General features: G+C 41.7%; 1 protein-coding gene across 2 annotated transcripts; it reads right to left on the bottom strand.

Annotated features, from left to right (window-relative positions):
- Positions 1–62: 62 nt before the first annotated feature.
- tecpr2 (tectonin beta-propeller repeat containing 2) lies at positions 63–27948 on the bottom strand. Of its 2 annotated transcripts, none has more exons than XM_028036898.1 (27): positions 27729–27915; positions 25170–25297; positions 24316–24456; positions 22996–23124; positions 22784–22915; positions 22556–22713; positions 19439–19592; positions 19019–19171; positions 16525–16657; positions 16206–16435; positions 15206–15419; positions 13932–14187; positions 13674–13857; positions 12666–12896; positions 11914–11981; positions 11726–11841; positions 11446–11619; positions 9442–9622; positions 8185–8326; positions 7873–8098; positions 7707–7796; positions 7526–7623; positions 6757–6892; positions 3652–3800; positions 2754–2895; positions 2427–2576; positions 63–1574 (listed from the first exon to the last, which is right to left on the bottom strand). In XM_028036898.1, exons 2-27 carry the CDS (start codon positions 25248–25250, stop codon positions 1423–1425), a joined length of 4020 nt encoding a protein of 1339 aa, XP_027892699.1. In that variant the 5' UTR covers positions 25251–25297; positions 27729–27915; the 3' UTR covers positions 63–1422. The 2 variants fall into 2 exon arrangements, with proteins under 2 accessions (XP_027892699.1, XP_027892700.1); XM_028036899.1 differs by having other exon boundaries at positions 1423–1574; positions 27725–27948.
- Positions 27949–27994: the final 46 nt, after the last annotated feature.

Here is a 27994-nt window from a genome sequence, read left to right as displayed (position 1 = left end):
ATTGCACGTTTCGGTGAAAAAAACCTACTGAACAACGATAATGAACCATTTGCAAGGGAGTGTAATACAGATTAAAGTGAGCAGAACTTTATTCCTTTAGATTTAAACCCAGATCAGTGAAACGGGGATAATCAGGGAACATGGGGTTTTACCAGGGATCATACAAGTTTTCATTTCCACAAACAGTCAACAAACCTTTGTTTCAACAATTCCTCCAGCTCACTTTCTTGGGGTCCCAAATCTTCAGTTATCAACAAAACTGATTGCAGCTGCTGGGATAAAACTGTCCACAGGACAGCAGTGACAGTGAATCCACTTTATGCTTGACTATTTTTGCTCTTCTTAGTGTTACCAGGTCGTTCTCATTGATTATTTAGTGTGAAAGAACAAAGTAAATGTTTTGAAGTAGTAAGGGTTGTGCGGTTGGTTACAGTAGTTAGAGAATTAAACTCAGAAAAGAAGAAGAAAAAAAATCTTCTGGGACATACTGACGTGCTCCCTTAAAATTCCACCAGTGCATAAAGATAACGGATAAAAAGAAATCAAAAATACTCACAAAATAAAATGAACTAATTCACAGCAGAAAAGTGATGACAGGGAATCAGTAAGAGTGAGCAGGGAACAAACTGAATGACATTTTACTCAAATGTTCCTTAAATGTCCTGGGTTGGTCATGGATTACAGAGGAAACCCCATCAGGCTGTTCTGTACAGCATCTGAAGGGTCTGGATTCCAGTTCTGAACTCAAACAGTCTCAGTCTGTTAAACTGACAGGAAGTCCTCAACCCGTTCAGCAGCGTGGCAACACATGAAGACCGACAGCCCTAAAGGTAAAAGTCTGTGACCGACAGGCTGGACGCCCAAATCCTCACAAACAGAAAGGCAACTCAGAACTTTGTTTTGATTTATATGGGAAGCCATCAGACGAGGAGCATGGCATATTCTGTTTAAAAAAAAAGAAAGAAAAGTTTTCCTTCTGTCAAGTGAATGGCAGGGACATGAAAGCAGCACCATGTGAGAGCGTCCAGCCAAGGAAAGGAGAGAAACCGTTTCAAATGGACTAAGCCAAACTCAGCTGTCTAACGTCTCCTTTTAGTCTAAAACTTACTTAAGATGAATAGTAAAGCTAATTTCAAACCAGCTTGAAGTGCTGAACTGATCTGGAATAAATATTAGCAGAGTTAAATAAGGTTAAAGTGCTTCCTGTTACAAAAATAAGATAAATTCCCTTCATTTCATTTCACACCTGGTCTTCCCAGAGTGACCTGTGCAGCAGACGCTGCAGGATGTGATGTCATCGGCCTGCTCAGATTTGGTCCAGCTGTGAAGTCACACGATGGGAAGAGCAACGTCGGTGACATCACGACGTTCTTCCAAGCCAATCCGGATCCAGATGACCAGCAGCAGTGATGGTGTCGCCGGTCAGATCAGCTCCCATTCGTCCTCAACATCCTCTCCTCCCAGCACGGCGCCTGCAGGCGGGGGGGCGCTGGGCATGTGTGGGAGGAGCTTGGTCAGCCGTCGGCACAGTCCTCCAATGGGAGTCACCGCCCACAGCTCTTCCTCTGGAGTCACTGAGCAAAGAGGAGACATTGGCTGCTTCAGCGCTTGATTTTCTTTATCATCCAGCGAGGATCAATGTCAGCTTCTGATCAAAGACTGTCTGTTTTACGACTCGCATTCCAACAGGTGTTATTTCTACCTGTCCATGTTTTAAACACACCACATCATTTGTACAGCTAATTTTTCATAATCGGCGCCTGTCTTTTCTTGGATTGTACAACGTTTTGTTCATAGAATCTGTGCTTTTTGCTTGTAATCCAAACTTTTCCAACACCTTACCAGAGATGAACTTGCTTAAACCTGCTTTAGCACCTCGAAAAAATACAGGGGCTATCATTACAATTTACTGAGACAATCTAGTCTCAAATCAAATATAAAAAATCTTACCTTATAACATATAACCTGTCTGAATAATAACAGGTCAAATATGCCTGTATTAGAAGGGTGTTCCTGTGTTTGGTGTTATTTCTACTTGTCCATGTTTTAATGAGCCACTTTGATTGTTTAAAAGCGACTTAGCCAAACCAAAGTTTATAAGAGATTGGAGCTTTAGAAAATGTCACTTTACACTAGAAAATAAGAAAGTGAATGTAGAGTTTTTAGCAAAACGTGAACAGCAGAGTATTTATCTGCTGAAGTTAAAAGTTTCCCATTGTTTGTTTATCGGTTTTTAAAGACTGCAGCTCTAGTTGATAATTATCAGATTAAACACACAATTAATTTTTTCTTTTGTTTGGGATAATGGTTAGGCCACTCAAAGGAATGGGAGCGAAGACGATGTCCTATTGTAGGCCGAGATGCAAACCTATCAAGGTGTGTCACGATGAATTAGATTCAACTGTAACTGGTGTGAACCGTCTTACCAGTAAACCAGTTAGTGTTTCCAGGAATCTTCTTCCAGTAATCTCCAGCAGGGTTCCGATCAGAAATGCCATAACGCCGAGCCAGTTCTCCATTTACACACCGAACCCAAACAGTCTGACAGCTGACAACCATCTGACTGACAGCCAGCCCTGCACGCACACACGCACGCACGCGCACACACACACACACACACACACACACACACACACACACACACACACACACACACACACACACACACACACACACACACAAACTGTAAACCAGTGGAATACACAGAATGGACAGGTAACGTACATCGACGAAGCAGTCAGAGAAAGAAGTACCTGGTACCAGTTCCCAGTCTGTCCCAACAGGCATCTCATCACTTAGTCCAGTTCTGACAAACACACTCCCCCTGTTGTCCAGAGCCCAGAGGAGACGATCGTTAGGACTCGTCTGGATGCTGACCAGCTGGACTCCTATTGGCTGTAAAGATGTGACAGGTCATAGTTGCATTATGGATGTCTGTAGAATGACTCCATGGAGCTGCGTTTCCATTAACCATGAAATTGCCCAAACTGAAGTTAAGAAAATAAATGTGTTTAATGGAAACACAGCAGTTTTTGTGCTGGGATGAGATGGATTTTCAGCCATATCTACATATATCTAGTTCACAAAACTACAATGGAAACACTTTTATTTGCATCACACGAGTCACATGACGAACATTTGGATGTTACGACTGGTGAGAACCACAAAGAACAAGACAGGCAGTGGTAGGAGGAGGATGGTTTGGTTTTTAAGGCGGGGCTTGTTGCTCTGACGCCTGAATAAGACGAGGATGTCTCCTCTGATTGGCTAAAAGATAATGAGCTGTAACTTATGAATATATCTCATGTAACTGTGGCTGCCATGATTTTTAATGACTTATTGTGTGAATAGGCTTATTCACGCATAATTTTAATTTAATTTCCTATTCAAATGGAAACACAGCACTAGTGAAAGTTTGTTTTTTTCAACATCAGCAAAATACAAAGATTTGCACACATCTGGAACAGAAACGCAGCTGGTGTCTATCCCGTCCCCTACAGTGTAAATACCTGTGGGTATTTATCAACCAGTGAAAAATATTGAAGAGCACCGGAGACACAGAAAACTGCTCCACTGGACCATCAATATTGTTCACATGAAGCTGATTTTGGTCCACTGTCAGATGGACAAACACCATATTGAAGCCGCTACCTGTGAGGGAGGTTCGATGTAGATCCAAGCCGGCATCATCATGCTGGCATTCAAAGGCTGAGTTCCAACTCTGAAGTAGACGAGTCCTCGACTGTCCACTGACCAAACATTCTGGCTGCCACAGCTCACACTGACCAGACGAACACTTCCTGAAGGAAAAAAGGGAACACTTCCTTATGGAGTCTTTCAAACAGATGTATGCAAAACCTAAATCTGCTGTAGATGACTTATATTTAAAAAAAAACGTTTTTCTTTGTTTTTTTTAACTTATTTGTTAAAACTGTCACCATGTTGTGACAGTATCACATGAAACAAATGAGCTGTGAAAAAATTAAGCCAATTAAGCAACTTTGTGTTGCTCTAAATCATAAGATCCCATGAAGACATATTTTGGTTGGTGGTTGTAATGTGGGACAACTGGGTTGGAATTTCCATCTGGGGTCCTTCTGAATGGAACATGCCTGTTAACCGGTCTCTCCAAATTGTCCTTTGGTGTGTGTGTGTGTGTGTGTGTGTGTGTGTGTGTTTGTGCGCAGTTGTTTGCCCTGCAATGGATTGGTGACCTGTCCAGGGTGTGCCCTGCCCCTCACCCAATGGCTGCTGGAGATAGGCTCCAGCCCCCCAGCAATCTGTAAGGATAGGCGGAATAGATAACAGATGAATGGTTGTAATGTTCGAGCTTTAGAAATATTTTTGCAAAGCACTGTATCATATAATATACTTTATTAATTGAAAATAAACATATTTTAAAGAAAACCTAACAATAAACTTTATTATATTTATTTACAGTGTTTAAGCATGGCTGATATATTTATTACTGCCTGCAGCTCTGTGCAGCTCAGGGTCAACAAACAGCCTGTGGCTCCTGTGACAGAGTGGCTGTTGTGTAATCTGAACATTAGAAGTTGGTCAGCAGGTCTTTCATGAGCTAAAGTGTCATTGGGCAACTTGCTGTATCTGCTGTCAGAAGTGAATGATAGCCTAAAAGTGCTACATGTGTGGAAAACAGCAAGCAGTGTATAAATATGATGAAACTGTAATCATAAGATGTAGATCCTGGGTGTCCAGTTCCAGTCCTCCAGGCAGGGCCGATGTCCTGCCAGTTTTAGACGTGTCTCTGCTCATTCATATGGTCCAACAACCTGTTCAGCATGTCAAAGTTCTGCAGACGTTCTGCTAATGAACCATCATTCTGAACCAGGAGAGAGAAAAAAATGTAGACTATGGTGTTCTCAGACATGATAGTCCAGTAGACTCCATTGGGGACCAAAATTGCAACATTTATTACATTTTCAGCTGCTGTGGTTCTCTTTCACACTGCATTGCGTTAAACTAATCAAAACCTTTGAAAAACCTGTTCACCTCCTCGCCTGTGGGGGCGCTGCACCAAAAGCCATTGAAGGAAACAAAAAGGAAACTTCTGAATACAACTTCCATCTTCATAAAATGAAAACAAAAATGGAGTAGAGTAAATTTCTGCAGTAGGAGGATTTCTACGGCTTGTGGTCTTTGGTAGAAGACCACAAGCCATTTCTCCTGCTAGCCCCAAAAACTAGTGCATTTGTTTTGGTTATATTTACCCAGAATGCCCTGTGCATTAGTCCGCTTCCTGCTTTTTGGGGCAGGAAGCCCAGTCCGCGCGGTTTGTAGACAGATCAGTTTGTTTTTTGGTCAAACTACAAACCTCGGTTTTGGTTCAGCTGATGTAAAGTCTGGTTCAGTTTGAATGCACATGAGAATACCGAGCGGACCAGAGACCGCTCCGGAAGCACAATATAGTGCAGGTCATTATGGGTAAATATAACCAAAACAAACGTACTAGTCAAGTGATAGCAGGAGAAATGGGTTGTGGTCTTTTACCAAAGACCAAAAAGAAACCCTACAACCAATAAAATCTGATATCACTGTATTTTTATTTACATTTTATGAAAAATGAAGTGATTTTCTGTTATTTCTGTGTCGTTTCTCTCCGTGGTTCTTGGTGTAGCGCCCCCACAGGCGAGGAGGTAAAGAGGTTCTTCAAAGGTTTTGGTTAATTTGACACAGGGGAGAGTGAAAGAGAACCGAAGCAGCTGAAAATGCAACAAATGTTGCAATTTTGGTCACAAATGGAACTGATTCTAGCAGACTATCAGGTCTGTGTCTCAGGCTGGGTGTCCACAACATATAGCAGGTGAAGACAGGTCAGGAAATCATGTGATCTTTGATAATGAGAAGAGCAGAGGCACTATAAACAGATCTGACCTTTCCGCCATGTTACTCTATCTCTATCACACACACACACACATTCCTGCTGAGCTCTGACACAAACTTGTTACACAACCTCAGACTGTCAATGTGACGAACACACACAGCTGAGTCTGGATGTTCCAGCTTCAATGTGTTTCTGCAATGTCTGAAACAATGCGTGATGTGATCGGCGGTGCAGCGGCTGTCTCCCAAATCATTCCCTGATCCGGGATTTATTTTCGTTATCCGACATGTGCCAAAGACATTGAGCCTCAAATTACACCAAACGTCCTCCGAACAGCGTGGTTGTAGAAAATAAAACACGGCGCATAAAGACAGAGTGCACAGTGTCATCTATCCGGGGTTTACGTGAGCGGTGGGGACATTCTGGAGAACAGTGAGAAGTGTTTGTCTGAATTGGCTAAAATGTTAGGCAGAACAGAAGAAATCATTTTTGAAGCTATGATCTAGATTTGTTGTTTCATGTCGTAGTTTGTGCCATCTAAGAACTAATATGGAGGTGAAGATTAAAGCTGGTCCTCAGCTGTTATGCCTCTGAGCCACCAGGAGGGGGTAGTCTCACAGCTGGGACCACAGGAAGTGCAGGTCTCCATTGAAATCGTTGATACTGCTGTGCCTTGCAAAATCTTCAGATTTTTCACATTTTCTTTCATTACAACATTATATTTTAACAGGATTTCATGTGACAGTCCAACACAAAGCCCTGCATCATTGTGTGTGTGTGTGTGTGTTTGGGGGGGGGGAGGGGGACTTAAAATGATTGTGATCAAGTTATAATCTGACCTAGAAACGAATAAACCAAACAAGAGCAGCTCAGCATAAGTTTTTTAAAAACAGAGTATCTACGGAACGCACCAAGTTGACTGAGGTCCAGGAGGGTCCAATGCAAACCGATGGGACAAGAAGGAGACAGGGTTCGAATGTTCACTTGGCCATGAATGTCCAAACCCCACAAAGCGTCACGACAGGCGGATAAGTGAGTCAGCTCCACCTGAGCACAGAGAGGAGAGGAAAACATGAGGGAAGTGAGTGTAGACCAGACACAACTATTAGCTGCATGACCTTTTGAAAAGGGTAACTTCCACTTTTTGAGAAATGTCTACTTTCAAAAGTTTGTAATTTAAAAAAAACAACACTGTTTTATTTATTTAGCTTTTTAAATTTTAAGATATCACACCATCACCTTCCTAAAATAATGGTAAGTCATTTTTTGTCAAAAGTGATTTCTTTACCTAAATCATCTTTTGGCAAGAACAAGGTGGTATTTATTTTATTTTTTTGGCTAAAAATACTTTTAATATCAAACAAAAATCTAGCAGAAAAAAAAGAGTCAATACATTATATTTTATGGGATGGTGAGATTAGCTAAATAAATGGTCCAACCAACACATATAGCTTTAGGAAGCAGATTGTAAAGTAACACAAATATTAGCAGTGATGATTTATTGCACGTCATGAGAAAAAAAGTGTGGTTCATCTTTCAACGTCATATTTTCACCACATTTGTTTTAAAAAAAATCAGGTAAATAGGATACAGCGGCAGGTTGAGGACCCCTGGCGGCGCCCATTCAAAGTGCCTGAAAAGCGGCAGATTTAGACGTAGAGACGAGTTGGGTGGTCTTACCTCTGGTGGGAGCTGGACGGAGGAAGGACGAAGCTCTCCATCCCGGTCCCAGACACAGAACAGATCCTTCCTGCTCTGAGCCAACCACAGGAACGTTCCTATACACAGTCAACACAGACAGCTGACATCTGCACAGCCGAGTGCTAGAGGTCCAGATGTGTGTTCCGTCCAAACGGCTTACCTTCTTTATGAGGCACAGATGAAGAAGTGATGAAGGTCCACCTGGTGGCTGACACAGTTCCTCTTGGGACCACGTTCTGCCAAAATGTTCCTGAAAGAACCCAAATGGAAGTGATAAGCAGGAGAAAACTGAAAGCTGCTGAGCTGCTGTGCAGAACCTCACTGACCCACGAGGTTTCCACGCGCCAGGTGCAGCTGGTTCCGTCCTGACGCCACCCACACTCCAGTGGCGTTAGCGCTGACCAGGCTGGGCTGGCACTGGGAGTACTGCGACAGGAAGGCCACCACCCGCTCCACTGGACCCCTGGTTACTGTGGCAACGCTCTGCGTAGCTTGCAGCAGGGTCTGGAAAAAACTGCCTTGATCGAAGACCACGTAGTCTGAAATGCTGATCTGGGGGAGAAGCGGAGTGGTGAAAGAGCAGAACCCGGAACCCAACAGAAGCCAAAATGGATCCGCTCCCCTCTAACCATGAGTACCTGCCACCAGTGGTCATCGTTGCCCTGGGGTCTGGACGGGCAGACGCCGGTTCGGAACCAGAGGCTGCCGCTGGCATCAAGCGCCCAGGCGGTTCCGCCTCCTCCTAGAGCTATGCAGATGAGCTCCAGGCCCTGAGCCTCACTGACGCAGAAACAGACAAATAAGAACTAATGACATGTTCACTTTTACTTGTGTGTCTAGTTGCTTGGTTACCAGGCAAAATAAACAAGTAGTTGATCTACATGCATATAGAAGTCAAGCAACAGAACAAATTATCCTCAGCATGCAACACAGTCAGCTCTGACTGGTCAGGGTTTCCAAACTGCAGCAAACAAAGAGTTAAACTTAATATATCCCTATTTAAAATCATTTGTACTAATAATAACTAAATGGCAACCCTGGTTTTTGCTTAGTGATGCACAATATATCAGAATTAATACCTGGAGGCGGACCAGGTTGGTCATGTGATCTTTGTTTAGTCATGTGACAGTGATTGTGATCCAGTGAAGGTTTCAGGGAGTTTAACTGCAGCAGAGAAGCAGTGCAGAGGCGGTGCAGTCGCTTTTTCACTGAGTTAAAGGGCCGGTATTATGTATTTTCCAGATACTAATAGTAAAATGAAATTTTACTTCCTAATTTAATGCCTTAAAATTGGGCCTCTGTCTCTTTAAAAACTGCTCTTTTTGAAACTTTGCCTTCAGGAAATCATCACAACATGGCTCCTCTATTAAGCTTTAACAACATTTTTACCAGTACTGCACTGAGAAGTAGCTCCTAAAATGAGCTCAGCAGATGTGCAGTTCTACCAGGTGTTTGCTAATTGCTACTGGCTAGTCTGAAGGAGCCGAATGTGGAAGGGCGGCTCTGTGAGGTGGAAGCTCGGAAACTGCAGCTCTTTTAGGCGGACCTGCGACCTCAAAGGCGGAGCTAGGTCCAATCAGCTGTTTTTGTTTGCCAAGTGAGATTAAAAGATTTCTCCAAACATGCATGGAAGAATCAAAGCAACACTACAGGTATGTTTTTGATGAGGCAATAACCTTATAACATGGTGTAAAGCTCAAAAAAGGTTGATTTTACATTATACTGTCCCTTTAAATAATCAATCTCTGTCAATTCTTTCATCTCTTAGTCTTTCCTTTCCATTTCATATCAAATAGTCACTATACTGACGTTTCATTTGGGACTTGACCTAAATACAACAAGCTGAGCTGTTGTACTGTGGTCGTGTTGAAGATGTGTTAGAGGAGGCTCGGTACCTGACAGTGTCGTACTTCCAGCCGTCTCCCTCGCTGCAGTAGCTGCTCAGTCCTTCTCTGTAGAACAAAGCCTTGTGTTCACTTAAAGCCCAGACCACGCCCCCTCTCACACACACCTGGCTGAACACACAGGGAGACTCCACTTTGACCGAGCGGGCGCAGGGACGCTCCACGCTCAGACCTGAAACACACACAGCCTTAAATGTAGCAGCAGTAACCCATAGCAACGCTCCACCTGTGACATCAGCTCTGCCTTCTTTCTGTCCAGAATCAAAGTCAGCAGTCACTGCAGACGTTTATGTCCACATGTTAAAGTTTGGATCTCGTCTAAGTTTTGGAAACGAAATGTGTGAAGACTGTGTGGAAAGCAGTTCTTTCAGATTAAAAGCATCTCATAAACATATTTTGGTCACACGCCACACTAACAGGTGTGTCAGAGGAAATGGTCCTGATTAAATGTAGAATCAGGGACTTGATGGATAACTGAACCATAAACATGACTCAGCATAAATGAGGACTTTTCTGACTGCCTCTGAAATCCATTTTATATCCAAAACAAAAAGTTCCAATTATGATAAATAATCACATTGCTGATATAACGGCAACTTTAGTCATTTCGTTTCAGTCTCACAGTTTGTTTTTTTGGAAAGTCTCCATGAATAAAAAGTCACTTAAACATAACTAACAAAGCCTGAAGTCTGGTTTTGTAACCATTTGTCCTTCAAGTTACTTTTATTCACCAGTCCAAACTCAAAGCAACCTTTTTCTTCTAAATCCATGATGAAGTGTGAACAATAAACAACTCTTCATCTTTTTCACTTTTTATTCCTATTTTTTATTGTCTCACTGAGATGCAATATTTCATTTAGAAGGGAGGTCTGTTTAGATAAAACAAAAGTATTTTAAAAATGTCATTAAAATAAATAAGCTAATAATATATGAGCTAAAAACAAGAGCAAGTTTCATAAGAAGGATTCTCTCTTTTTCTTAAACGCATTTGAATCAAAGATAGATTCAGATCCTGCTGTACTGTTCCATGTCAACAGTCTAAGAAAATTTATTTTTCCCCAACTTCAGACTGTACTAATGGATCACAGAAGGCGAGCAGGTCCTGCTCCGGACAGCTGTAACAAGATTGGCACAAACTTACAAACGTCCATGTATCGTCGTTATGATGTGAGACAGAGCATCACAGAGTAGCACAAGATGAGAGAAAACAAAAACAGGACACACTTTTCAGAATTTTTGTGGAGAGAAAAATAAAATCTAGTTTGAAAAAAAAAAGACAGCTCATGCTCTGTCAATTTACATGGAGTGTTTCTGAGCATAATTCAGGCAAAGGCCTGTCACAAATTCTCAGGCTGACTTAAGTCTGGACTTTGACTGGGCCATTCAAAGTCCACTCACTTAAAGCTCTGATTTTACATTCCAGGTGGTTTTCCTGCTGGAAGGAGAACTTCCACCCTGGTTTCTGTTCAACCTTCCTGTAAGACACCACTACACATAATGAACCAGAGAAAACATTTTCTTATCTCTTACAGAGCACAGTAAATCCCTGTAAAGTGCAAGTAAAAGCAAAATTACTTACACCCCTGGCAGATTTAGATTGAAAATAATTTTAATTTTACCAACATGTTTGTTCTGACCAGAGGTAATATTAATTTTCCAAGAGTTCTGATATGAATCTGACAGAGACTGTGGAGGGAGCTAAAGAAAAGGATGATGGTGAGGGGGCCTCCCCACCTCAAAGACTAGGAGCTCATCACCAAAACATGAAAAAAGATTTTACTCACTGACTATTCAGAAGAGAATAAATCATTTTTAATATTACATTTCTTTTAAATAAAATATAAATAAAAACAGATTATTTTCATATAATTCCTACAGAAACAAACTTCTTAGTTGAAAGAAAGAAAAAAAACCTAAACATGATAACCTGAAGATACGATTTGCATATTAGTGACAGTTTGTAAGCTTGACTAAATGCGACAGATGGGAGGTCACCTGTTTGCAGGTAGAGGTCTCCATTGGTCCTGATGATCCAAGCAGAGTCGTCACTCAGCGCCACGAAGGCCGCTTGCTCTGCAGCTTTATACCAGTGACGTTTTCCTTTAACCGACACTTTGGCACAAGCGAACGCCGTCATGGTTTTCTGCTCCACCTTCCACAGCAGGTTGCCTGAGGGGTTAACAGCGCTTAGCATCTGGATAATACTACACACCCATTTATGAATGACTCTCTGGGATGAGTCACAGCGCTGATCCAAAGTAAGACATCAGCCCACCTGAAGGGGATAGCGCCACCTGGTGGACGTTGTCTTCGAAGCGCTGCCATCTGAGTCCAGTTTCAGGGAGCGTGCTGCAGAACAGCCCTCCTTTGAAATCCAAACACCACACATGCCTGGAAGCGCAGGTTGTCCGTGAGCCACGCGAGCGCCAGCAGCAGGTCAGCAGGGAGGCTGATCGGACTCACCTGTCTGTCACCTGCAGGCTCAGGATCCCACATCCTGGTCCAGAATAGCCCATCCAGCTTTCTGCCAACTGCAAAGCAAAAACATATATATATTGAATTACATTCATTGACTTGCAGTGTGTACAGTCAGCACCATGGGGGTTAGTACCTCACATACAGTGTTGTGACAAATTATTACCCAGCTTACAGATTTCTTCTGATTTTGGTTTATTGTCAACCTTCAAGATTTAACCCACAATAGCTGTGATCAACCCGATTCTTTGGATTAGTTTCACATCCCCACACCCAGGCCTGCCTTCGAAGCGCAGCTCCTCCTCAGAGCTGCAGTTTACAAGTTTCCACCTCACAGAGCAGCTGTCTGCAGCCGTCCTCCCCTGTCACTGCCCCACTCAGCTCCTCAGACTAGCCAGAAGCAATTAGCAAGCAACTTTTGGAACTGTGCATCTGCTGAGCTCATTGTAGGAGCTACTTCTCAGAACAACACTAGGTTAACAGAGGAGCCATGTTGTGATGATTTCCTGAAGGCGGAGCTTCAGACAGAGCTTCTGTCCACAAGCTTCTGTCTGAAGCTTGTGCTAACAGTAAGTCTCTTTCTTATTGTTAGTTGGAAATTCAATCATTTGAAAACTGCTTTTGTTTTATCGTCTCAGGTTATCTTTGTCTGATATTACAATCTGATCACTTCTTTGATCACTTAAGTGTGACAAAAAACAGCTAAACCACTAAAGGAGTGAATACTTTTAATTTCTCACCATGTAAGGCCTGTTCTTGTCCTGCTCTGCGTCTCTCTCTGCTGTCCTCTCCGTCTCTGCAGATGGAACGCTGTGATCGTTTCCTCCTCCTCCAGCAGCAGCAGCAGGAGAAGAGTGGCAGTAGATGTCTCCCTCCTCATCACTGGACATGCTGGGCTTCCTGTCCTGACCGCTCTCATCACAGGGAAACACCTGCTCTGCCAGCTGAGGAGAGAGGAGCGGGTGGTCCTCCTGCTCACACAGAGAGAGAACCGTCTGAACAACCTGCATGCTGCTCATTAACAAGCGATTTATTGTTGCAATAAGCAAGAAATCAGTTATTCCCATGATAAATTAATACGAGCTCAATCATTTCCATTTGCACGATTTATTGTTTTTCTCTTTTCTCTCTTTCTGCCAAAATCTAGATGATAAAAGTCTTCAGTCTGGTGCTTTGGTCTCAATTGACTCTTTTTTGAAGGACAATTTCCTTTACAGAGACTTTATAATTGATTTTATTTGTTGTTTTTTTCTTTTATTTTGTATATTTAAAATATCTTCCAGTTCCAGTGTTAAATGTTCATTAAAGTTTAAGGTTTATTGCTCTTTGAGGATGTGTTCTTGCAATTATTATGCCAGTCTCATTATATTACTTGAAAATGGTCTAAAAACAAAATGGCCTCAAAACAACAACATTATCGTTTATCGCAATAACTTCTGGGACAATTTATCGTCCAGAAAATTGTGTGATGGTGACAGGTCTAGTTACCACTACCACATGACCCCCTTCCTCCCTCTGCTAAAACACAAACAGCAACAGGATGTAAATAAACGTCGGTTGTTATTAGCATCCCAGTTTTACTTAGTGGATCGATACCGATATGTCAAAAAAGGACTAACTTTGGCCAATACGATACATTCTGATATATCGTTCAATCATACTTAACACGTGTACGTAAAAGTGAAGGCTCGTATGAGATGATATTTACATAACTATTAGAAATGTTAAAAAAAACAGTGAAAACCTACCGTCTCATCTCTGGATGCTGGCTCCAGCCCTCCATCATCCTCAGGCTTCATGTAAGAGAAGGTGGATTCCAGCAGCTGGTCAACATCTGGAGTGGGAGGGATACCGTCTGCTTCGGAACCGTCGCTCTGAGCCTTTTCTGGGTTCAGACCCGACAGGAGCAGCGACCCTGCACTGGGAACGGAACTGAAAAGAAGAACAAGACTGTCGGATCAGCAGTAATGGGATCTACTGAAGGCTGCCATTCACCAGATACAAACCCAGACTGGTTGAGGGAAGACTCCACTTCCTCCTTGACTTCCAAAGCATTATCTGAACCTGTGTGTTGTGTCTCCTGGTCTTGGTTCTGCTGTAGAGTGTCCTGGCTCTCAGCATCAAGACCAAGGAAGAAGGCTTGGTCACTGGACGGGGTTCCACTTTCTCCATCACTACAGTTGCTGTCCTGGACTATAAACACTGAATCTGAGCAGCTGCTCTCTACAAGACGGTTTCCAGAGCAACGGTCTAAGGAAAGGTCTAAAGACAGATGGAGACAGATCACAATGAGTCATACCTACCTGTCAGCGCATACTTTTAGCTCACTCAGTTAAACAAGCAACAACATGGCAATCTTGATCATTAGTAAGAATGGTAATCTGCAGAAGAAAAGCAGGAAAAGCAGTGAACAGTGGTAGGAACCTGCTGTAGGTGACGACATCTTAGGCTTTCTGGAGACTTCTGTTAGCGTTATGCAGACTGCTTTCAGAATAAACTTGCTTGAATTAGCATGCTATCTCTAAGTAGCATGCTAAATGTTAGCATATTTTTTCAAAATGGAATGCTGACATGCTAAATAGAATACTAGCCTTTTATTTAGCAGTGCTAACATTCTATGCTAAATAGAATGTTAGCATGCCAGTCAGCATGTTAAAGCTATATTGCATTAACATGCTAAACAGCATGCTACAGCTATTGTTAAGGTAATATCACTTATATTAAGTGATAGAAAACCTGCAGTATGTAGCTTTTACAAGAATATGTTTTTCCATATTTGTTCAAACTATCTTCATGCTATCACAGTGTAATATGAGACAGATGATCTGTGAGAACATTGATCTGCTCCACCTCCTCCCTGAGCTGCTAACATTCACAAAAGGATCTGCTATCCAGGAGGAGCTGCAGCATAGCATAGAGCAATGGAGGGAGGGGTAAGCAGCGCCACGAGATTGTGAGTGACTGCTCTAAGACCCTCCTCCTGACTCTGATTGGTTGTTTCTAGTTAGCACTGGGAGAAGCTCAATTTCTTCACATATTATCTGACTCATACTATACTGCCAGGACACAGTGACAGTTTTAACAAATGTGTTACAAAATATCTTTTATAAAAGTTGCATACTCGAGTCACAAATTAATGTAACTGAATCACCTACATTTCTCAGTAATGTTAAACTTGCCTATTAATATCCAAATATGGAAAAAAAACACAGGCCGTCTATACTGTAGCTAACCATCACTGACCAGGGGGCAGCGTTGACATCTGACCTAATTCACTAACCTTGATGTCTTTTCTTCTTCTTCACTCTGATGGGTTTCACCACCAGCTCCTGCTGCATCCTCTCCTGGTCAATAGGGGCGCTGTAGCGCCTGGAGCTCAGTTCAAGCGGAGTGCTTACCGGAGTGGCTGAGCTCAGGCTGTCCCACATGGTGACAGAGCTGCTGCGGAAGCGAGAGCTGCTGAACAAAGTGGAGGGCTGGCTGGACTCCATCACCTGAGCAGACATAATGGCCTTCATAAACAAAAACTATATTCTTGTACCTGCTACATATATTTTATTGGGATTTTATGCGACACATAAAACACACGGCAGCAGTGGACGTTTGTGAAGAAGAAGGAAAACAATAGTTTCAGCCACCCTGAGTCAGAAACTAGTGACTAGATCCAAAAGAGTTAATATTGTGATTCATTTTCACATTATTCTGTGGGGTGGAGTGAAATGTAATGTAAAAAGACCAAAAATGACTAGTAAGTGGCGATTCACATCAAACATAACATTACATAACACAATGCACAACATGATAATTCTGTCTTTTTCAGTAAACAAACAGTTGAGACCCACAGAAGCCAAACTAAGATTCAAATGTTGTGCAGATACAAGTTTGGTTCAGTGTCAGTGATCTTTACAAAAATAAATAAAAACAAGTTTTAATGAGTAACTCCACTTGATAAGATTCCTCATAAGAACTGATTTATTGAAGTGACTCTTAATACACGTTATGTGTTATTTAAATTATAACTTGCTAAGTTGGTTTATTTTTAAACTTTTATGGTTTTTCCATATTCTGGATGGCTGAGAGCCTAGAAGTAGGTAGAAATAATGAATATCTGGGAAGTATCATTGCTTAAACTTCACGCTCAAAGCACCAGGGTTTTTATGGAAAAATATTCAGATTATTATTTTTTTTTTCTTTTTGTGGTTTTAAAGGCTCTATGTTGTAGATGGTAAGATATAAAGGCATACCTTTCTGTTTTCCTATCTGCTCTATGATAACGTTACCTTTAGTGGGCTGTCCTGCTCCACCGCCTCTTCAACTTCTTCCACTCCTTCCTCTTCCTCCTCTTCATCTGGTCCTTCCTCAGAGAGCCTCTCGCTCCCCCCTGCCTCTTCTTTGCCCCCATCTTCTGTGATGATGGCCATTGTTCTGATTGGCTGGACTATTTCCACTGACCCGGTAGGTTGGAGAATCGTGGGTGTGGTCAGTGGTGAAGGCAGGTAACCCGACAGCACTGGTAATATAGGGAAACAGAGAACTTGTAGCTGTTGGTTTGGGCTGCCAACGGTAGAGGCAATCTGTGGCAGAGTTAGCAGAGCTCACGGTTTGAGGAGATTTCCTCTGGATTGCTGGACAGGCGGATAATCTCTCTGTCTCCTTTCAGCACGAAGATTTCATTTTCACAAGATGACACAGACACAATGTCTCCGCTGCTTTCCAGACAACCGATTATAACCTTTAAGCACCAAACAAAAGCACAACTTGTGTTTAAATACGACGTTTTCCGTTTCAAAGATGAATTGTCACTTCGCTTCTCTAGGATACAATAATAGTCACGGTAAAATACTTTGTTTTAATTCCAGTTTGACGCATTTCTTCTTGTACATCTCAATGCTGCTATGATATGCTGATGAACAAAGAGGAAATTATTCTGCAACGGGTTGATGCTCTGCTGAACTGGTTGAAATCCTATCTGATAGACCAGTACTAGTTTGTTTTATACGACAGTTATGAATATATACAAACAGGGTCCCATACAATGTTCTCCCTAGCTTCCATCTGGGCCCATTTTAAATTAGTAACTATGCTCTCCCTAGCTGCGAGTGTGTCTTACCATACTTATGATGATGACATACAGCTTTATGTATCTGTGTCATCACTTGATCCTATTCAGTTACAGTCACTGTGGGAGTTTGTCCACAACATAAATGAGGTGATAGGCCAGAATCGTCTCCAGCTCATCTTGACTCATACGTTGACATCAAGAACCACATGAGGGCTTTTTCTATCTGAGCCTACTGGCTGTCAGAACTAAAGGATTCCTGTCAAAGGAAGAAACAGAAAAACTGCAGCATGCTTTCATCCTGAGGACATTAGCATGTTGCATTGTGTCTTTGGGGTGTTTGCAGAAATACATGAAGACGTTAACAGTCGCTCATCAAGAATATATTTCCCTGAGTTTTGACAAAAAAAGAAAAATAACCCAAGAAATATCAACCTGACATGATAATGAGAGGAGAATTCTGGGAGAAAGCCAGAGGTTTGGAGCTCACATTTTAAACCAGGAAGTCAAATGTCACATTGGGGTAAGGAGGGATGCCTTCAGGCTCCAAAACTGCAAATACAGTCTAAATGCAGCAGTAATTCCAGACAATCTATCTGGGGGTTTGTTTAAAATATGAAGGTAAAACATCACCATGGTAACTAGAACAGAAAGCTTTTGGACGGTCAATTATATCGAGCTACTTTCTTCTCTGTAGTATTTCCAATCCTTCATTGATCTATCTTCAACTTTTCCACTGTCAGCAACTGTGAAATTACCACTGTAACACTTCTTCTTCTGCTCATCTATGTTTCTGTTAGTGGTGTCCTGATACGGGCTTTGGGCCAATACCAGCGTCAAGTATGCGCCCAATTTTACAAGTAGCGTCAAGTGCTCATCTGATTTCTTGCTTATTGCGACAGCAACTCGATACTCTGAACAGATACCACTGTTGTATTTGTTTTTGACTCAAGGGGTAGATTTATTTATTTTATTATGTTTTATTTATTTTAAATGTATGCAACAACATTTGTCATGCTGTACTTTTTGATTGGCTTATACAGTCCAGAGACGGTAGGCTTGCAAAAAAGAAGAGCCACACTGTTCTGAATAAAGTAAATGTGTTTTCAAACTTATTGTGTGAAATATAACTACCAACTTATTAACTACTTGGCATTAGCAAATACTTTAACTAAAGTACTAGATCTGGAATAAACTGATATCCAGACACCCTGATTTCACTGATTTAAGCAATATGGTTATTAAAGTCAACATTTTTGTTCGTTTGTGATCTTATGGGACCAGCAGAAAAGGTTTCAATTGATTATTTTTCAATACTGATAAAATGAACAATCATCTTTTTGACCATGAACGCAAAGAAATATTTTAACAAAACGCAGATCTGGCAATCCAGTTTTTTTCACTTCCGATATCGATACAGATATCGGAGTTAGTATTGAGTAATGCCAATCCGATATAGAAAATCATCTGAATTAATTTTAAATGTTTTTGTTTTTAAACACAGACATAAAGGTACTGAATTACAAATTTATCAGATAACTCTGATAGCTTGTGGTCAAGCTTGTTTGACCAAGCCTCACAAGGCTGGTCAAACATGAAAAAGCAGCTTTAAATTGTTCAGGCAGTGAAATTAGGAGTAGAGCAGCCAATGGAAAAATAAATAATAAAGAAACTGAAACTGACAAAAAAAAAACAATAGGTTGACTATTTTGGTAAAAGATGTAAAAATAAACAGAAACAAACATTTCAAATGTTTCAGAACGAGCAATTAGGAATTCGAAATATAATGTAAAATAATTAAGAGCACAAAGCATAGAATTAGACTGACTAGATCTGCCTTTATGGATCAGGCACATTGTCACTGATAAACGATTTAGAATGTTTGTCAATATTGAGACTGATACAGATGTTATGGACCAGTGCATCTCTACTATCTACCGGGTTCTTACAGAGTCGCCGTATTCTGAGCTCTGATCATTGGCAGGACTTGGATTACATAGAAACTAAAGAATATGCAGTAGATGAACACACTACCTCATTGAGACAGTCAAACACGTAGATGCTGTATTCATTCCAGCTGAGAATCCAGCCCTCTCTGAAGAAACAGCTGAGCAGGCCGAGCTGCCGGTCTGCTGGACGGTACGCTCCAACTGGACCGGGGCGTGGAAACAGCTCAAACTGAGGGATCTGGAACGGAGCGGTGGACAGGAGAGGAGACAGGAACAGGAATTCTGTAGACTACTTGTCACATTTACAACCGCAAACCGCAGTGCATTTCAGACTGTTTGCGACAGACCAACATAAATCGGTCACAATGATGGTTTTAGACATTTTTACAGACAAATATATGTGGTGTGAATTAATATTCAGCCTCTCTGAGTCAATACTCTGTTGAACCAACTGTCCCTGCAAATGTATCAAATGTATTTCCTTAGAGGAAGGTTCTGTATGTACCTGTTTGTCAAAAAAGGACTTGAGTAGTCGAGTCTCCTCCACCTCTCCTCTAACGTTAGACCTCCACAGCCTGAGTCCGGGTCGGGCGGCGTACACCTGAAGGTCGCTCTGCTTACAAAGAGCCGGCAGAAAGCAAGCGCCAAACCTGCCGGTTCTGAGACAGCAGAGAAACACACCGTCAGTGCCGCTACCTGAACTGGTTGTTTAATGGATGATAGGTAGGGGTGCACCAATAAATTGACCAGCCAAAAAAGAAAAGAGAAAAAAATGTCTCAATTTCCTTAATTTTGGGAGTTCGGCAATTGGATGAAACTGATGTTATCTACCTCTGTAAAGAGCTGAAAATCTGCCACTGTCCTCTTTTGCCCTGCAGTGAGACAGACTGACCGACAGAAACGCCCATCACGTCGTGTGGCTAACAATAGCCACCCCAACAGTGCACTGTTTCAAACTTAGCAACTTGTCAGACAAAGAAAAAAAGAATTAGTTTCAGCCAAAATCGGAATTGGCAGGTAGGGGCGCCGCTAGGAATCTGGGGTCCCATGACAAAAAATTCAATTGGGCCCCCCTTCGCAGCTGCTGTTACAATTTCTTGAGTCTATCTGATCCATCAAAAGCGTCACAATTTTAAAGGCCTGCAACTTCCTTGTTTTCTTTGGTCCAATACCAAAGATATTGTGATACTAGCACAATATTCACTGCTAGTGAATTTTACATGCAACAGACCACATACTGCATGCAAATAGGTTGCTTCCATCCATGCATACATTGTCTAACACCCTTGTCCCTAGTGGGGTCAGGAGTTGCTGGTGTCTATCTCCAGCGAATGTTTCGGGCGAGAGGCGGGGTACACCCTGGACACGTCGCCAGTCTGTCGCCGGGCAACACAGAGACAGACAGGACAAACAACCATGCACACACACACTCACACCTAGGGAGAATTTAGAGAGACCAATTAACCTGACTGTCATGTTTTTGGGCTGTGGGAGGAAGCCGGAGAACCCAGAGAGAACCCACCATGCATAGGGAGAACATGCAAACTCCATGCAGAAAGACTCTGGACCCCAGGACCTTCTTGCTGCAGGGTAACAGTTCTACCAACTGCGCCACTGTGCAGCCCAAATAGGTTGCTTAATTTTTTTTATTATTAGCTTTAGCTTATTAAAATGTCTCTCCCCACCAGCAACAATCACAGGCAGCGTGCAAAATATACATGAAGCAAACCAGACCTCTAAAAAAATGCTATATTGTTGCATTTTGTTCAAGCTGCAGAATATAACTTTAATAAAAAATATATGTTTTTTCCACATTTGTTAAAGTTGTCACCATGTTGTGACAGCTTGCTATGAAACAGATAATCTGTGAAAGATCAATCTCCTCCACCTCCTCCCTGAGCTGCTACTGCTGTCTAAAGAAATGCAACGTTCGGGCCAAAAACAACCAATCAGAACCAGGAGGACAACGTCATTCAGTCACTGCTAAGTGTGCTAATGGAAGATTTTATTAAGACTGTTTGAATTTCTGTGAGTAATAAATAAATTGTTTTGGTGGGTAGCTGTAAAAAGAGTAGAGAGACAGGAAAAATCCACATAGACTGAACACAATGTTGCTCACCTTTTTCACTGGTACAGGGAGGAGGGGCTATGCTAGTGTTGGGGCTATAGCTGCTGCTGCCTGACTAGTGTTATTATGTGCGGTAAAAGGAACAAGTACAAGTTAAATATATGAATATGTTGTTAAATTCTTTCCTTCATTGATTAAATGCTAGTTAAATTTACTGTTTGTAGTCTGTAGCTAAGCTAAATGTGCTAAATGGTTGATAATCTCACACAGTCTACTCACTTCTCTTGAAAAAAACTGGGCAATAAATTGACGCTCTTGTCTCTCTCTCTCTCTCTCTTTTTGAAAACCTGACTTTATAATTTTTCTTAACAGCATAGTAACTGCCACAGTCGTTCTTGTTTTCTACTGACTGCTGCTGAACACCATCATTGTCAAGTGCGAGGTGTTCAGTGCAAATATGGATCTGTGCTTGTTGGTCTGGGAGTGGTAACATTTAATTTTTCCTGCTAAAACAATTTTAAAAACACTGCATTGTTAATTTTGTAATTGACAGGGCCCCAATTGTTTTTCTATTTGTACAAGGAAAAAAAAAATGTTGTGGGAGGGCCCCCTGTCAGTCAGGGGCCCTTGGAATCGTCCTAACTTTCCCCCCCTATACGGCACCCCTGTTGGCAGGTCAGACTTTATAAACGTTATTCACTCATCAAACATACACCTGGAGTGTTGCTTTGATTCTTCCATGAATGTTCCAGGAATCCTTGAATCTCCCATGGCAACCATTCATCCTTGCTCTCATAAAGCTCCACCTCTTAGAGACTTTGGGAAAAATGGGATCATTTATAGCCAAAGGTGTGTAACAGTTCATTTCTGTGGTTCCACGTCACTCAGACAGACACCAGGGAGTTTGCCTCTGTATTTATTTTTTGTTATTCCATACAGGGAAATGTCTGAAATGTTTGTAATGATCATCAGTCTGACTGTCTGCTACCTGCCCTAGCCCTCATGTTTGATTGTATGTACGTGTATGTTTAAAAACAAATAAAAATAAGGTGTAAAAAAATTTTAAAAAATAAAGCTCCACCTCTTTACCCAAAGCTCCTTCTTGGAGCTGCGGCCTGCAGCTGAGACTCCGCCCCACAGATCAGCCTTCCCCACTCAGCTCCTCCAAACTAGCGGTAGCAGCTATTAGCAAACACCTGGTGGAACTGCGCCTCTGCTGAGTTTATCACTAGGAACTAGTTGGTTGGTTATAAACGGCATAATGGTGGAGAATTATTGCGATGTCATGCTGATGGTAGAGTGTCAGAAAGAGGAGGAGCTTCTTAAAAAGACAGACAGAGGATCAATTTCAAGGTCTTAAGTTGTGAAGTTAAATTCTTTTAAGTTATGCTTGATATGTAACAGTTACTTTTTTATGCTATAAAGAGGCATCATGTGGCTGGAAAATACATAATACTGCCCTTTTAAAAGTCTGTAATTGGCCAGAAAACAGCAATCAGTGCACCTCTAGAGGGAGCTCTGTGTTACTGTAAAGAACGAGTGAGAGTGGCTTACCTCTTTCGGGGTTTGGTGCCCAGCTGCAACACTTCCTGCTTCTGCGTACAGTAAAGCACGGATCTCTGCTGCGTCGAGACCATCAGGACCTGGTGTCTGTACTCCATCTGAACCACACCTGACGGCTCCTCTAGCAGCAGCACCGGCTTACACACCCCCTGCACACACTCAGTTAGACAGCGTGTCTCACAGGAGGTGCAAACAGTTCCGCGTCACGCTGCGTCCTACCTGGTCCAGGTCCAGAGCGGAGAACACGACCCGACCTTTGTCGTCTCCGGAGAACAGCTTCATCCCGTTGGCGCTCCAGGTCAAGGAGGTGACGGAGCCTTTATGGAGGCTGACGACATCGAAACGCCTGAGCTGCGACCAGAACAGACCAGTGAGCTGCGGTCGCATGACGACAGGCAGACTGCAGAGAGGACAGATGTGCATGAGCCAACCTGTTTGTTGCGCCCAGGAAGCGGGGACACCAGCTGGAAGACCACAACCCGACCGGAAGCTGTTCCAGCAGCCACCAGGTCATCAAAACAGCTGAGGAGTTTCACTGCGGTGATCGCGTCACATTTTCCCTGTTGGATGCAGACACACCATGAGAGCTGCAGCGCCTCACAAGAATACTCAGACCTGTTGACCCGTTTCAGGTTTTATCGAGTTACAACAACCGACTACAACGGCTTTTATTTGGGAGTTGATGCGATAGGTCAACATAAAGAGGAGCTTGCTCTTTAAGAGAGAGGAAAGCAATGCTTGGCATGAATATCCTTTTACAAATAAAAATCTGAAAAGTGTGGTGAGCTCCATTTATTCTGCTCTGCCTGAATAAAATCTAGTATGACCAGCTGCCTTCAGTAAACAGAGTCCAGCTGGCTGTGAAGTAATCTCAGTAGACCTGCAGCAGCCAGGGCCGGATTTATACGGATGTGGCCCCTGGGCTGGAGCCTGATTTGTTGCCCTATTCAGTAAGGAGAAATTATTTTATTAAGGCAAATTATAGTAAATTAGTAGGTAGTTTAATTTATCCATGGTAGGTTTAATGCATCCCCAAACAATAATAACATGTTGTTCCCTGAGAAATCAATTATAACTACATAACTTTCCAAAACTGCAATATTGTTTATATTCATAAAAGTCCCTAGACATTAATAAAACTTAAATAATTTGGGCCAATAAAATGTGTATAAAGAACAATGTTTACAAAACATGCATTCATGAAAGAAAGAAAAAACAAAAAAGAAAAATCTATGGGGACCCCTCAAAAATCTGGGCTCTGGGCTTTTGCATATTCATGTATTAGAATGGCCCAGTCAAAGTCCAGAACTGAAATCTGTGGCATGACATCAGACATTTTTAGTGATCTCGAGCTATTTTGCAGACAGAACGAGCAAAAATGTCAATCTCTAGATTTAAAAAGCAGATAGAGAAATTCCCCAGAATATTAGAAGTTAAAAAAAACGTTAAAAAAAACTATAAGTATTTTCTCCAGGGTACTAAATACGATTACATGGTGCAGATTTTTAAAATACACTTTTATTTAAGAAAAAAATTGAAATGATATTTTCGAGCTATATAAAATCCCAATGAAATAATTTGAGGTTAGTGGTTGTAACGTTGCAAAACATGGAAAATTTCAGTGGCTGTGAATACTCCTGCAGAGGAACGTGGGGGAGCTTTTGATCATAAACGTTTCCAAACACAGTCTGTGACTTTTTGATGATGAATGACCGTGGACTGATGGAAGACAACATAGAGGGCGCTCTCACCTCCATGCTGTACTTGTTCATATGTGCAACGCGACGGCAGTACAGGTACAGCATGCCGATGCTGCTGCCCACCGCCAGGAAGTCAGAGCTGCTGTCCAGAGCTGTCAGGTAGACCAGCACAGACCTGAAGCCCCGTTGCACCTACACACACACACACACACACACAGGAGCATTCTTCAAAAACACACTGATTACACCCAATCAGTCACCTTTGTAACTGATGAAATTGAATTTGTTGATTTACAGAATAATGAGAGAGTGATGTTTTCAGGAACCTTTCAAACTTTTATCAGTTTACATACTAAGACAAAATAATTTTACCTTTGAATAAAATAATAAAATAGTACCTTTGAATTTGGACTTCAAAACTTTGCACTTCAAAAAGCATTAAAGCTGAGCACCTTCGTATCATCAGAAACTTTTAAAGGTATTTTAAAGAGGATGCTGTCTGAAACCTGCTAAAAAAATTTATTTTATCCTTTTCTCTTGTCTCTGTAATTTTTTTTTTAATGTTTCATGATTTCAAACGTGTTGCTAATGTTTGCTGTTTACTGTAAAGTGTGCTGCTCCATCTTCCTATGTGTTCTTCTCTCCCTCCAAAGTTGTTATTGCAAATTTTAAATAAATTATTTTTAACACAAAAAAACTTTTCTTTTTTAAAATGTTTCTCTTTTTTTTTAATCAATCAAATTTGGGAAAGTCCAGATTATAAAGTATTTTTCAATTTGAATTTAAACTTGAGTTGAGTTGTGAATAAATTTTAAGGCATCATGTAAAATTGTAGAGGAATGGAGCCGACGGTCAGCCATCATACTGATGCTCTGCTTTAGCATCTGTGAGTTTTGGGTCAGCACCTTGGCAGGGATAGCATTCAGCAGGTAGTACAGCGGACAGAACTCCCTCAGGATGGAAGCTGAAGCTGGCTGCGTTGTCATGGTTCTCCCTCTGGATGACTCAGCAGAACCTGGTAATCATTTCAGACCTAATCACAAAAACCTGATGGTTATTGATGCTGTCAGTCAGTACACAGTTCTTACACATCAAAACATAAAGTCTGCTTAAGAAGTTTTTCTTCAGTAAAATTTCTTACTGGCCCCTTCAGAAGGAGCAGAGGGGCTCTGAGCAACATGAGACCAAGTTAGCAGTTGAGATTTTACAAAGCGTGAAATACAAACCAATAACCAAATTCTGACATCTGACAGCAGTCAAATTTCTTTTAAGTTAAGTTTGATATAGATTTCTTTAACTGAGGGTGACATTGTTATTTGATTGTGTTATAATACGGCACTATATGCCTGGAAAACACATAATACTGCCCCTTTAAGAAAACTCTACAACACAATGCCGCATAATCACAAAATAAAAAAAGAACTGATGTGTAAATCACAGCCTTTATTTAACAATTGATCCACCTTTGGCAGCAATTACAGCCTCAAGTCTTGTTGACTGCGATGCCCGGCCATCTTTGGGCCGTTTCATGCAGGCCTCTCTGCAGAATCTGTCAGCTCTCTCAGTTTGGGGAACGTTATTGGCCAGCCGCCTACTGATCAGAGACGTTGGGTCTCTGCCTGGATCACTCCAGGACAGCCACCGGGTGTCCTGAAGGGTCTCTCAGAGCGACACTGATGCAGGTCAGATCTGTTTGTTGGGTGAGTTCCATGCAATGACACTTCTGAATGATCCACTAAATTATTTTACTCCTTGATTCAAATTTTAAGATAAAATCTGAAGGCCCTGGAATTAACCAATGAAACTAAAAAGATATTTTGAGGATCTGTCTGCACCAACCCTCTGTGTCATTCAGGGGTTTTGCCACAGGAAGTGTGGCGGTCCAGTACTTAATGTGTTTGTCTGCATCATCTCTCTCCACACCTCTTAACTCCCAGCACACCAAGGCAGATCCAGCTCTCCTCGAGGTTTCTGTCCATTAAAGGCAGCCATCGCTCTCTATTGCCCTCTCTCCATCTCCACCACCTCATGCCTACTGCATCCAGCTCATTGCATCAATTTTTATTGATGTACCAAATCTCTTTTATCACTACTAAATACTCACTTTAACGGGGGTAAATATCTATGCACACATTTTACATTTCATATTTGTATTTAATTATTGTTGTTGTTTTTTTTAGAAATCAACCTTTTCTTTGAGATTAAAGGGTTGAGGGGTTGATTGTTTGCCAAAAAATCTAAATCATGATTAATTTGTAAAAGCGATAAAAAGGATAAAACATCTAAGGGGGTGATTACTTATTTTTTTACTTGCATTGTATCCATACTGTTAAAGAATTGAGCAAAAATAAAATTGGACCCAGATTATCGTGTCATCATTTCGACTCTTATGACAAACCGAAACGTTTTAAATATGTATAAATGTACTGGTCAACGTCATGTCTGAACATGACATGTTTTACGTTCCAGACAGAAAACTAAAAATTCTACAGTACTAAAAAAAAAAAAGTACTAGAAATCAGGGAATTGGGTTTAAAGTGCACCTATTTTCCTGAAGTCTGTTTTGGAAGACTTCAATCTCATATGAATGGACAGTGAAAATTCATGTGAAATTAGGATCTCTGTTCTCAGCACTAGATTTCGTTACTGTAATGGTGTTATTTGTACCTTGGAGTTGACATTTCCAGATTTGTGTATGAAAAATCAACAAGAAGAATCCCTGAAAGTGGAGGGTTCCTCACCATAAAAGATCCAACATGGCTGCCGCATTAAAGGTAGCCATAACAGCAGTAAGAATATTTGCAGCACTCTGGTAGTTTGTATTTTTAAATCTCATTAAATCAGTCACTCCTCAGCCTCGGTTGGCTGAAATGGTGTGAGCCTGGGAATAAACAGCTTTCAGCTTGTTGTGACGAATAAATCCCAAAACTTTCCAGACTTTTCAGCTGAACCAAAGGCATCCCGTCTCAAGGTATACAGAGACCCGAGTTCCGTTTTCCGAGGTAAACGGAATGCAGCATAACACAGGGGGCGTTAACGACCAGCCTGACGAAAATAAAACCCAGAAATGTGCATGCTTAATTAAATATGAACAACGATCACTCCGGCACATCCCGAACCAAACAATCCCATTTCCTGTGAGATAATAGCCCGTCAGTGTGTTGTATATTAGACGTATTCCAGACCAGATATTGAAGTGTTTACATGTGTGATGGGGTGAACTGTGGGACTGTCCTTGCGGCGCCCTGGCAGCGTAATATGAGCTCTAAGCGCTGAAGGACAATATGACTATTCACAGTGAATAAAAAAAAGAAAGTGACGCAATAACAAATATTAAAAAAAATACCAAACATGGTGCTGTTCATAAAGCTGCTAACGACGGCTAGCTAGCATCATTTGAAGCAGCAACTCCAGTAAACAGAGCAGAATAATGACAGCAGGAGGAGAAAGAGCAAGATACCTACTGGGACCTCAGCCTGGCGAAGGATGGACCCAGATGTTGATCCTTGTAATCCTGCTTCGACTTTATTTCAAAGTGCGGACAGGTGCCATCGCCCAGCATTTACAGGAGCCATCTGAACGAGACAGTCGAACTACGCCTCCTACAGGCCACACGCGAAAACATCCGCTCCTCCGCTCTGTTTTATTTTTGTAGATTCCATCTTTCAAATCGTCAAACAGCTTATCTAAGAAATGGGTCTGCTCTTTCTTATGTATTTTTATTTATTTA

This window comes from Xiphophorus couchianus, chromosome 13 (genome assembly GCF_001444195.1).
Source record: "Xiphophorus couchianus chromosome 13, X_couchianus-1.0, whole genome shotgun sequence".
Taxonomy (NCBI): Eukaryota; Metazoa; Chordata; class Actinopteri; order Cyprinodontiformes; family Poeciliidae; genus Xiphophorus; species Xiphophorus couchianus.
The sequence above is the reverse complement of the archived record's forward strand: the minus strand, read 5'-3'. Positions and strand labels throughout refer to the sequence as shown.

Excerpts from the sequence above, each read along its gene's own strand:
- tecpr2 (XM_028036899.1), bottom strand. The coding sequence starts at position 25,250 with ATGACAACGCAGCCAGCTTCAGCTTCCATCCTGAGGGAGTTCTGTCCG. Across the intron at positions 16,658-19,018 it reads TGTTTGACTGTCTCAATGAG|GTTATAATCGGTTGTCTGGA; the intron begins GTAGTGTGTTCA and ends TGGTGCTTAAAG. Across the intron at positions 8,099-8,184 it reads ACGATGACCACTGGTGGCAG|ATCAGCATTTCAGACTACGT; the intron begins GTACTCATGGTT and ends CTTCTCCCCCAG.